The sequence below is a fragment of the Lissotriton helveticus genome, chromosome 7 (assembly GCF_964261635.1).
Source record: "Lissotriton helveticus chromosome 7, aLisHel1.1, whole genome shotgun sequence".
Taxonomy (NCBI): domain Eukaryota; kingdom Metazoa; phylum Chordata; class Amphibia; order Caudata; family Salamandridae; genus Lissotriton; species Lissotriton helveticus.
In genome coordinates, this window is record NC_136068.1 from 984,819,255 (window position 1) to 984,831,408 (window position 12,154).

The 12,154-nt window shown below is 44.8% G+C and overlaps 1 protein-coding gene across 4 annotated transcripts in view; it reads right to left on the bottom strand.

The window, feature by feature from the left end:
- TNIP1 (TNFAIP3 interacting protein 1) overlaps positions 1–12,154 on the bottom strand; it is a 236,128-nt gene that overhangs the window by 42,931 nt on the left and 181,043 nt on the right. For 2 of the 4 annotated variants that reach the window (XM_078653617.1, XM_078653615.1), the window contains exon 13: positions 5,176–5,229. The exons of the other annotated variants lie outside the window; for them this stretch is intronic. In XM_078653617.1, coding sequence (XP_078509743.1) covers positions 5,176–5,229 — 54 coding nt within the window. The remainder of the gene's footprint in view (positions 1–5,175; positions 5,230–12,154) is intronic. 4 annotated transcript variants of the gene reach the window in all.

Consider the following 12,154-nt stretch of genomic DNA (forward strand, 5'->3'; position numbering starts at 1 on the left):
TAGTTTGTAAGTTATCTCCAAAAGAAGATTAGATCTAGTATAGTCTGAAGCTAGAACATACCCTTCAGGTGTTACCATGCAATTGATCATGTTGAATGACGTTGAATTATTGAGCAGTCAAACAAGTAGGCTGGTGCTATCGGTGTACCTGGATGTGGTATTTCTTTGTCAACCAACACTGCTTTGTCAGTGCTGCATCTTTACAGCAGCCGGAAAACCCTTTAACGTCATTAGATTCTTCTGGGCTCCTCAGTGAACAAAGATGTTCAGCACATACGGAGGTTTCTTTACTAAACTCTTCTGCTCCCCTAAGTGAGCAGAGATGTTCAGTGAATTAAAATGACGTGACTCAATAAGGTGCTGCATGTTTGATTCCTTGCTTTCTTCTAAATCTGGCATTTGGGATGAGTATTTTCTATTGAATATTCCTGGAACTGCTGTTCGGAGATGAGGTAATGATTGCATTATTGATAAGTCTAGGAAGCGTTTAAGGAGAAAGGGTAAGATGATGATAATATTGGTTTGCGTTGAGATGCTGGGCAGATATTTCATGATGAAGGAGATAATTGTGACAATCCAGAATCCATTTATTTTATGGTGAGGCCACATTGTTGAGGTTCTTGCTTGCTTGAAATCACAACTACATTCATGGGGCAGGATTTCGTTTTAGACTATGGGTGTTATAAAACAGGTGAGTGCCTCGATTTCATTATAATATTCAGATTTCTTTCAAACACAGTTTTTTCGGTTGTTTTTGGGCTGCAGGACAAGGATGTCAGAAGTTAATTTAATCCGAGTATTACAAATTCCGACAGGTTTATCTGGGCAATTGTTTGAGTTATTCATTTGCATTTTTGGTGCAATGATTTGGCCTCAACCATGCTGTATTTGCATTTTTCTCATTTGTGTCTGCAATTTCATTTGTTTTCTGCAACTTGACATGGGAATGCTTGATATATGGGGTACTGTAGGTGGATAATAAGGAGTGGCTGTTTATAAACTCTTGCAATTTGGTCCGAACTTCATCTAAATTGTGCTGGGTCACAGGCAGGGATTGGGACTACAAAAGGAGACAAACACAGCAAAATTGATAGGGAAGGGATGGAACATCACTGTACACAGACAAATAATGGGGCACTGCATGAGGCAGAGTACAATAAAATGGGTAGACAAGAGGTAGAATAACAAAATGAGTGGAGAAGGGTTTGGTATCTTCAATCCCCGAGACTTGCCCATTACCATAGGATGTTGTGTTCTTCTGGCCCAGTCCCAGTTGATATTGTTTTGGTGATCATGTGACACCCAAGTGCACAAACCCTGTTCTGCTTGGGCTCCAAGTACTTACTGTCCTAATGATGACCTTATAACTTAATAAGGTCAAAATGCAATTGGCACGTATATGATCAGACTAGGGATGTTTAACATTGTATTGAACAACTGCTTCTGTATACTCCTATAGGAAAGAGCCTCTTTTGGTATAAATACTCCCTCTCCTCCCAAGATTTTGTAGGCTTGGTTCAGCAGCTTGAACTAGTCATTTTCTCCTGGACGGGGAGCCAGTGGAGGTTTCTGAGATGGGGATGATAATGGTCCATTTGGGGAGGTCGAGGACTAGTCTGGTTGCAATGTTCTGTATAGTGTGTAGTTATTTGAAGAGATGAGAGGTTTTCTGGCATATAGAGCGTTTCCATAGTCCAGTCGGATCGTGACGAGGGCTTGAGTCACTGTTCTCTTTGGTGTTGACGGGGATCCATCTGAAAATCTTACAAAGCATGCAGAGGGTGTGGAATCAGGAGAAGGCTACTGAGTTGACAAGGCGCTTCATGGAGAGGTTGCTGTCCAGGATGATGCCGAGGTTGTGGGCTTGGCTGGTAGGCGTAGGTGAGGGTCTGAGAGCAATGGGCTACCATGTGTTGTCCTATGGGGAGGTGTTCTTTCTGAAGATTAGCACTTAGTCTTGTCCATGTTCAGATTCAGGCAGTCGGATCTCATCCAGTTGGCGACCTTGGTCATAGCATTGTGGAAGTTGACTCTGGGAGATGGGATTAGTTGGGTCTCATCAGCGTAAGAGATGATGTTGAATCCACGGATGCAGACGAGGTCAGCCAGTGGAGTCACGTAGGCATTGGAAAGTGTGAGGCTGAAGGAGGGTCCTTGGGGGACTCTGCAGATGATGCTCTTGGGTTGGGAGGCAAAGGGAAGTAGGTGGATTTTCTGTGTGTGTCCTGTGAAGTAGTGGGCGATCCACTTGAGGGTGTTTCCACTGACGCCAATTTGGTGGAGTCCGGTAAGGAGGGTGTGATAGAAGACTGTGTCAAAGGCCGCTGAGAGGTCAAGGAGGATTAGGACTGCTATCTCGCCATGGTCGAAGATGGATCTTATGTTATCAGCTGCAGTTATTAAGGAAGTCTCGGTGCTGTGGTGGGAGCGGAAGCTGGACTTGGTGGCATCGAGAAGGTTGCGTTCTTCCGGATGGTCTGTGAGTGGACGGTTGATGGCTTTCTCCAGGACCTTGACCGGGAAGGGGAGCAACGAGATGGGGTGGTAATTATTGAGCTGGTTTGGATTGGAGGAGGGTTTTTTCAGGACAGGTTTCACCGCCGCATCTTTCCAGGCATCAGGAAAGGTGGCTTTGGTGATGGATGAGTTGAGGATGTCGGTGAAAGTGCTGCTGATTTACTTCTGTCCCAGGTTGAAAGTGTAGTGGGGGCAGTGGTCTACCGGTGCTTTGGAGTGGATGGAGGCCCTGTTTGCTGTGGTGACTGGTGTGGTGAGCGGTGCCCATTCGGGGAGGTGGCTGTGAGAGTTAAGGGTGCGAGTCAGGAGGTGGGCGTAGTCGGTGGGTCGCAGTTCCGGTCACCTATCTTATTGTAAAAGTAGTCCGCCAGGGATTTGCAGAGGCTTTGCGAAGGACGAAATTAGGTCTCAGTGGTCGACGGGCAGGAGAACTCTCCGACAATGCTGAAGAGTTATTTGTGTGATTGGCACTGGCTTCGATACTGGTAATTAGGGCAGCCTTTTTGGCTACCTTGAGTCGATGGTGGTAGTTACAGAGGGCCGATTTGAAGGTGGTGAGGTCTGAGGGGTTCCTGCTGGATCACCAGCAACTATCCAGTTGCTTACACTCGTTTGAGTGTGGGAGCTTGGGGGGGAAGGGTTTTCTGGTGCTTGTTGCCTTCATAGGACCGATGGTGTTGGCGCAGCTGGAGATCCAGTTGAAGACGTTTTGGGCGGCTAGTTCCAGGTTGGTGGTGGTGAGGGGTCTGTGGCATTCTGGGGGACTCCATTGAGTCTCTGTGAATTTGCTCCAATTGTGGCAGGCGTTAGGGCTGGTCGTGGTGAGCCTGCGCTTGCGAAGTGGATGATGCTGTGGCCAGTCTGGGTGAGTTTGGTGGTGTGGCTGAATTTGATTTGGAGTCCAAGGTGTGTCCTGCAAAGTGTGTCGGGCTGGTGACCAGTTGCATGAGTCCGATGTTTCTCATGCTTTCCAGGAGGTTGGCGGAGTTGGTGTCATTGGGGTCATCAAGGTGGAAGTTGAGGTAGCCAAGGAAAATGTAGTGCTTGGAGTCAATTGCCTGAAGTGATGAGTTTAGAGAAGGTGCTGCAGAAACAGGGATGAGGGTCCGGGGATCTTGAGGTGAGGGTCCCTCTGATAGTAGTCTTCGCGTCAATTTGTATATGGAAGTTGAGGTGTTCTATGATAGATACAATTTTGTCTTTGGTGGTGATGCATTGAAGGCGATGCCTCCTCCGTGTTTGTATGCCCGATCTCTGTGTCATCTTGTACCCTTGGGGCACTGCGATTGAGATGTCGGGTGCAGAGGATGTGTGAGCAGATCTCAGTGATGAACATCACATTGGGGCTCTAGGTGGTGATGGGGTCCCAGATTTCGGTGGTCTGCTTGCAGAGGTAGCAGAAATTGAGCAGCATGCACTGGAGCTGTTCCAGAAGGTTGGAGGTCAGCTAAGGAGGAACGGTGGGGGTTTTGATGTTGCAGTAGAACGGCAGCAGTGGCAGGAAAAGGGTTTTTTCGGTGCATCTCAGGGAGGTGATGCAGCAGTTGTTATTGCAACCTCCTGGGGGAGCTCGGCAGTGGTGTAGAAGTGGATGACTGCGGAGTCAGGGTTCCTGACATTGGGCGCGGTTCATATGGGGGGGGGGTGTGTGGAGCCAGCAGGGGTGCGGGAGCAGAAAAATAGCAACGGCGGCAGCAAACTAAGTAAAGAAAAATTACAACAGTGGCAGCAAACCAAAGTAAACCACAACTACAACAGTGGCAGCAGGGGTAAAACAAAGCAAAACACAAAACAGTGGCAGCAGGGGGAAGGACACAGTTGAAAACAATAAGAACAGTGTCAGTATGGGCAAAATGGAGATAAGACTACTACAGTGGCAGCAGGTGGGAACCGTACCTGGGGCCTCGAGGGGCTATGACCAAGGAGACGTCCTCTGTCACCTCTCTATCGCAGTGCCCAGTGGTAGCGACACACAAGACCGGGGTCAAAGACTGGATTGCAACTGGTGCACCTAAGTGACCCGCAAAGAGGACTGTGCCTGCTGTGCCCACTCATGGAAAAGGGCTCTCCTTGCGCCAAGACAGAAGAAGTGATTCAGACTCCAAGGGCTAGTTGGCTGGCCCCCTGTTAAGCTTCAGGGCCAGCAAAAGCTAAAGGGACCTGCACCTGTCCGAACCTTCCAGAGGTGTCCCTGAGCCAAGAAGCCCATAGCTTAAATGGACTCCAAAAAAGGATTTAATTGTAAGCAACCCCTGAACCTGCTGTAACCAGGAGACCAGTTAGCCACTGGCAACTGTACCTGCACTGGACTCCTCTGCTGCAATGCGGACATTTAGTCTTGAGGCCAGAGACAGCTCCTGAAGGTTGTGGTCCCCATGGTGTCCTAAAACACTCACTGAACCTCTTCAGCATCTCAGCATCATTCATCCCTAGCATCTTGACCACTTCTTGGTTGGACAGCTTAAAAGGAGAAAAGTGCATTGAGGACCACCAAGGCTGCAGACCTGCAGACAGGTAAACTGTCCCCCCTGGAATAAAGTGGTCCCTATGACTGGCCAGGGGCAATGGTGGCTAGTACAAGAGGATTCTAACAGGTGGTTTAGCCCGTTGCAACAATTTAGTTAATCTGAAAGATTAAAGTTAAAGTATTTTACTTACTTTTGAAAAATCATATCTCCGGTCTCCCTTGAAAGATATTTGTTGTTTTAATGCCTGGTTTAAGATAAAAATACACTATTATAATAAACTGATGTATAGTTTGTATTGTGTTGTCTCTTACTAATTAACTGTTTGGGTACTTCTAACTGCTTTCACTTTTTCCTTTGAATACGCCTGACTGCTCTGGTCCACAGCTACCTAGGACTGAATGAAGGGTTTTGTTAAAGAACCTAACTAGACCTGATAGAGATTGTGACATAACTACATGGTGAGGTCTCACAACCACACAACAGAATAATTCCCTTTCCTATAACTCCTCTGTAGGAATGCCTTTGGTTGTTACTCATGGGTCAAATATATATGTCCTATATATACCCACACTTTATAATTTCTGCATTATTTTATTGTATGATCACTTCTGAGAACTTAGCACTGTATCAGCTAATGAAAGTCTATTGCTTTAAACTGAAATATTGTAATTAAATTGTTCATAATCTATTACAACTCTAAGGTGCTTGGATCATCCGTTGACCTCCTGGTAATTATTAGCTGGCTTATTATATAAGTATATTCCAAATGAGCCAATAGAGAACAATTGTTTGTCTATATACATTACATTAGAATGAAGTAGCTTGATGGACAAACAAGGCCCGAAGCAGACCACCGTGGTCAGAGTGCAATCAGGGCAACACAGAACAAGCATTGGCATAGCCAACAGGTCTCGCCTTTGGGCCATTATAAGTGTTTAGCCATGCAACAGTTGATGTTGCACCAAGAATATTGTGCTGCATAATGAAATACTTACAAGGTCCCAAAGGCGAGACCTATTGGCTGTGCCAATGCTTGTTCTTTACTGTGGCTACGTATGGTAGAAGTCAGCAACTGCTGACACCAGTGCTTGATAGAGACAGCTGTGCCCTAGTAAAACTGCACTGTAGTCAGCCTGGTCTTTGTCTATTTTCTTATATTTTCATAAGTTAGCCTGGGACGCATGCAACACCCAACATGTTATACTGTTTACACAGGAAACAACAAAATGTACCCAGCTACATTCCTAATCATGTCACTGTTTCTAGGTTGCACAGGTTACTCTGAAATCGGCAACAAAGGCAAAGATGGACTTGCGATAAACTGTAACTCACAGTGGCACACAAAACGGAAAATGCGGCAATGACATTTCACATATAAGCACATTTCAAACACTGAAATGTCACACAAGCGAACTGGAAACTAGGCGGCTATGGAAGAAAGAGTTTAGACAGGTGGAGGAAGGAGCGGGGAGGAAGATAGGGAAGAGGAGGAAGGGAGAGGGTAGATAGATGGAGGAGACAAGAGATAAGCGGAGACTGGAAATGGGGGAGGAGGCAAACGAGAGAAAAAGAAATGCAGAAAACGTGACAATGGGAGAGTTGAGACACGCTGATGCGGTGTAAAGGGAAAACATTTGCAAGGAGAGGTGGAATTTTTAACGGGCATCAGAAGCAAAAAAAAGATGCTGCGAGGCAAAGAGAGAAAGGGACGCGGGACAGATAGAGAAAAGAAGAAACGGGTAAAACAAGACGGAGGGCATTGCTGTGGGGAGGGGGGAGGAGAACACCCAACATGCTATACCGTTTACACAGGAAACAACAAAATGTACCCAGCTACATTCCTAATCATGTCACTGTTTCTAGGTTGCACAGGTTACTCTGAAATCGGCAACAAAGGCAAAGCTGGACTTGCGATAAACTGTAACTCACAGTGGCACACAAAACGGAAAATGCGGCAATGACATTTCACATATAAGCAAATTTCAAACACTGAAATGTCACACAAGCGAACTGGAAACTAGGCGGCTATGGAAGAAAGAGTTTAGACAGGTGGAGGAAGGAGCGGGGAGGAAGATAGGGAAGAGGAGGAAGGGAGAGGGTAGATAGATAGAGGAGACAAGAGATTAGCGGAGACTGGAAATGGGGGAGGAGGCAAACGAGAGAAAAAGAAATGCAGAAAACGTGACAATGGGAGAGTTGAGACACGCTGATGCGGTGTAAAGGGAAAACATTTGCAAGGAGAGGTGGAATTTTTAACGGGCATCAGAAGTAAAAAAAAAGACGCTGCGAGGCAAAGAGAGAAAGGGACGCGGGACAGATAGAGAAAAGAATAAACGGGTAAAACAAGACGGAGGGCATTGCTGTGGGGAGGGGGGAGGAGAAATGCGACACGGCGGGCAGGGGAGGGGGCTGAGCGGGGAGAGCGGCATGAGAGTGAAAAAGCAGCAGGGGCCTGAGACGCGGCCGCCTTTGATGTGGTAATGCGAGGCAGGCAGGCAGGCGGCTGGTGGCATTGTGCACGCGCTTTTTAGGGCTTGCGCTTGCGCAATGACCTAAAAAGCACATGCACTGCAAGAAATCGTCAGTGGAATCGCCAGTTAGGTAAACTCTCGATAAGCCCCTATATATCTCGCTCCCGCTCAATGCGCATGCGCATTGAGATAGGTCGCTCAACCTAAAAAGGAAAATGCTACTTACCCAGTATGCATCTGATCTTGGCATGTAGAGCTGTAGAATCTCATGCAATGCATAGATCGCCATCTAGTGTGGGTCCAGATGTTTGCACTTTGTTTTTCTTCGAAGAAGTCTTCCTAGTCATGAGGTAGGTGATGCCTCCTTTAGGTGATAGTTCACATGGTCATTGACTCCATCTTCGGATTGTTTCCAGCAGAGGGTGAGAGAATGGAGTAGTAGTAAAGAATAGAGATGTCCATGCGACTGTATAAGTATAATGATAAGAGAAATACAGCAGCTACAGGTACCCGGGGAGTTGGGTGGGCGCATGAAATTCTACAACTCTACAGGCCAAGAACAGATGCATACTGGGTAATTAGTATTTTCCGTTCGAGGCATTTGAGCTGTAGATCACATGCTAAACATAGACTATTCAGCAGTATTCCCTAAGCGGTGGCTATCCTGTAACTGATGGAGTTGTCTGAAACGGAGTTTTAAGTACTGCTTGGCCCACATTAGCTTGTTGTCTGGCTACCATATCTACACAGTAGTGCTTGGTGAATGTGTGTGCTGTGGACCAAGTAAGTACATTTATTGTATATAGTTAGTTAAAACTGTTACAATTTTTGTGCTAAAATCTTCCAATTGGCATTTAAAAGGCAAAAAGATACACAGGCAATTTATATTGTCATATTAAAAAAGGAAATTGAAGTTATCTTAGGTTCTAACAGTTGATTGTAAACATTAGATCTAATGCACTAATTTCCATTTTTCTGTATTAAGAAGCTAACTTTCTGCAAAAATCTAGTGGCCCTGCATACTACCTGTAACAGTTGGCTGTTCAATGCTAACATGACTGCTGGGCGATATGCTCTAATTTGAAATGAACGAAATGCATATAATAGATAAAAACGTCTCAGATTGTTCAATGATGGGCAAATACACGGTAAATAGGCTATAGTCTCTTCTGATGTTGACCATGTTTGTTTCCAAGCTGGAACCTGATCTTTTGAGATAAAGGCCTCCATCCGGGTTTGAAGTAGTAGTTGTTGGATCGCGGTTGAGATGTGGTTAACTAGATATGGTTGTGGAGAGCATCTCTCGTATGTAGCTAATACCGTCCAACTGTGATTTTTCTTTGCTAATGCGGCTTTATCTGTAATCCAGGCTTTTTGTTTTGCCGCATTATTGGCTATTTTTTTTAAAAGCTGCAAAGGTATAATTACTGTTCCATGCTTCTTGCATTTTGAGGTTTGTCAATGCTTCTTCTAGGAATGTATTCCAGGCGTTTTTTCCTTTTGTTTGATTCTTTGTTTCGAGCCAACAATGCCCCATCAGGACAGAGTTCATCCATGGGAAGTGTTAAAAGCTAAAACAGGGGGCTCCCTCTCCCGCATATGCTCTTGGTTCACTGCTGAGAGAGACCTTATTGGAGGAAACTGGGAGATTGAGAACATCCTCCAAAATGGAAACCCCCCAAAAAAGGAAGTAGGGACTTGGTATAGAGCGGTAATTGATGTAGAGGATATATCTCGTCCTCCTCCTTATAAGGTATGGAGTGTATCACAATTGGAAGATGTCTCTGTTGATTTGTTTTTCCCTCTCTTTATAATTTATATAAATATGTTAAATCAGCTTCTTTAAAGAAAAAACATTTTTTTGTGGTAAATAGATTGTATTATACCCCCAAAACAATTGCTAGATTTGTTTCAACATTAGCTCCTAAATGTCCTAGGTGCGGTTTAGTAGAGGCTGATAATACACATATGTTTTTTTATTGTATATTCTTAAGAATTTTTTGGGAAAATGTGGGGAGGGCGTTGGAGGGAGTTTTTAAAGTTAGGATTAAACTTAATCTGACATTAGTTGTATTTGGTATTGAGAATAATCCTATATATCAATTATCTAATAAGCTGACTGGTTTATTCTTGTGTTTGATATTAGTAGCCCGTAGAGAGATCTGCAGGCTGTGGAAAGATCCTGAGCCACCGCAATATGAGACCTGGTTAAGAGCAGTATTGTGTATGGTGAGATTGGACCAAGGGGAGGGGAACATCTGGGGGCCATTAATCACTTGGGGTACTGAAATGAGGTTAATCTAAGTGTATGCGGTCCAATGATTACACCAAGCCTCGCACAAATGAAGCTGGCCTGGTCGGCCTAAAAGCGAATGCAAGAGCATAGACCCAGGGCGCCCAGTTTGGAAGGGGGACTTTCCTATGCGAATTTGCAGATGCTTAAGGTGAAATGAGGACACACAAAAAAAAAAAAAACAATGCCCCATCAGTGAATCATCTTGTGCTGCTTTTAGTTTCCAACACATTTTTAGTATTGCTGCTTGTCTTAATGGGTGTGGACCATGTTGCAGCTTAGCAGATGTCAGCAAAAGGGATGTTCCCTAAGAAAGCCATAGTAGACCCTAGCTTACGAGTGGAATGTGCGCTAGGGGGTACCATTAGAGTCCTTTTGGCTTTTGCATAGCAAATCTGAATACATTTAACGATCTACCGAGCAATACCTGATTTGGATATAGGATTGCCCTTGTGAGGTGGTGCAAAAGCGACAAAGAGTTATTTGGTCTTACGAAAAGGTTTTGTTCTGTCAGTGTAATACAACAGTGCTCTTCAATTATCTAAGGTGTGTAGAGCTCGTTCTGCAATGGAATCAGGTTGAGGGAAGAAAACAGGTAATTCAACAGACCGATTTATGTGAAATGCAGATACTACATTAGGTAGGAATTTGGGTTTGGTAAGAAGAAATACTTTATCTTTGTGTAGCTGGAAAACAGGTTCTTTTATGGTTTGGGCCTGTAATTCACCCACTCTCCTTAATGAAGTGACTGCAATGAGGAAAGCTGATTTGCAAGTGAGGAACTGTAGTTCACATTTGTGCATGTGTTCAAATGGTGGGCCTATTAACCTTGTACGGACTATATTAAGATTCCACACTGGGGCAGGTGGAAGTCTTGGTGGTATAACTCTTTTTAGTCCTTCCATAAATGCTTTGATTACAGGCACTCTAAAGAGTGATAAATGTTGTATATTTTTAAGATAGGCTGCTATTGCAGCGAGATGCAGTCTGATGGATGTATAGACCAACGCTGACTGCTGCAAATGTAACAGGAAGCAGAGAATGTTTTGTATAGAAGCATCATGAGGGTTGATGTTATTGTTATTGCAAGAGATAACAAATCTCCTCCATTTGGCTGAGTAGAAGGCTCTTGAGGTAGCCTTCTGGCCTCCTTAATAATGTTCACACAGTTTGGTGGAAGGTTCAGATAACCAAACTCTATGACTTCAGGAGCCAGATCACAAGGTTCAATTGTTTGGGAACTGGGTGTTTGATTTCTCCATGGCTCTGTGTGAGGAGACGAAGTTAAAAGTAATTTTTGATGCGGTACCAGAGAGAGTTCCAACAGGGTTGTGAACCAGGGTTGACGTGCCCATGTTGGAGCTACTAGGATTAGTGTGAAAGAGGTTTGCCTGAGTTTCCGAACCACTATTGGAATGAGTGGGAGAGGTGGAAAAGCATAACCAAATATCCCTGACCAGTTCATCCATAGAGCATTGCCTTTGGATAACGGGTGTGGGTACCTGGAGGCGAAGCTATGGCATTTTGCGGTGTTGCAAACAGAGCTATGTGAGGGACTCGCCAAGCTTGGAAGAATGGGAGGAGAACTTGAGGATGAAGTTCCCATTCGTGTATTTGATACCTCTGCCTGCTGAAGAGGTCCGCAATCTGGTTGTTCACTCCTGGGAGTTGTTCCGCTAGAAGATAGATTTTGTGGTGAATTGCCCGCCTCCAGATGTCTTGGGCTAAGTGGGACAGCTGGAGAGAGTGTGCCTCCCCCGTTTTTGTATGTAATACAAAGATGTTATCTTGTCGGTTCGAAGCAAAACAGCTTTGACAGACAGGTGATCTTGAAAAGCTTTGAGAGCCAGAAAGACTGCCATCAGCTCTAAATGATTGACGTGGTGTTAGGGGTGCTACCGGTCGTCTTGTTTAAATTCAGGCTGTAGGCAGATTTTGTTTACTTTTAGAGAATCTGAGAAGACAATTTTGGTTAGTAGGTAAATTTTAGAAATATGTTTGAAGTGTTAAATATTAGTTGAATCTATTTAGTTACACTTAATAGTAAAATTGCTTTTGACAATGCTTGTTATTTTTAGGCTTTCTGTGATGCTAGGGTTAACTGCTTAGATTGTGCGCTCTAAAGAGACAGGCTCGCGCCAGCCCTCGTGTCCATAGTAATCCTCTGAAAGGGGGCTCGCGCAGACCTTCATAACAGAAGCTATAAATAGAAGCTTCTGTCAACGGCTCAACGCTTCGTCTCTCGTTGAGCCTGACGAGAGCTTCTGACCCAGCGCTGGAGATTCCTTGTTTACTTAAATATTCCGCTTTCCTGCTTTCAGAATACCCCCTTTCAAGTTAAATTATTTCCTAACCTTAGCCGAGTCCCCAGCCCTCTGTTGACAGCTTTTGAATTAATGACCTTC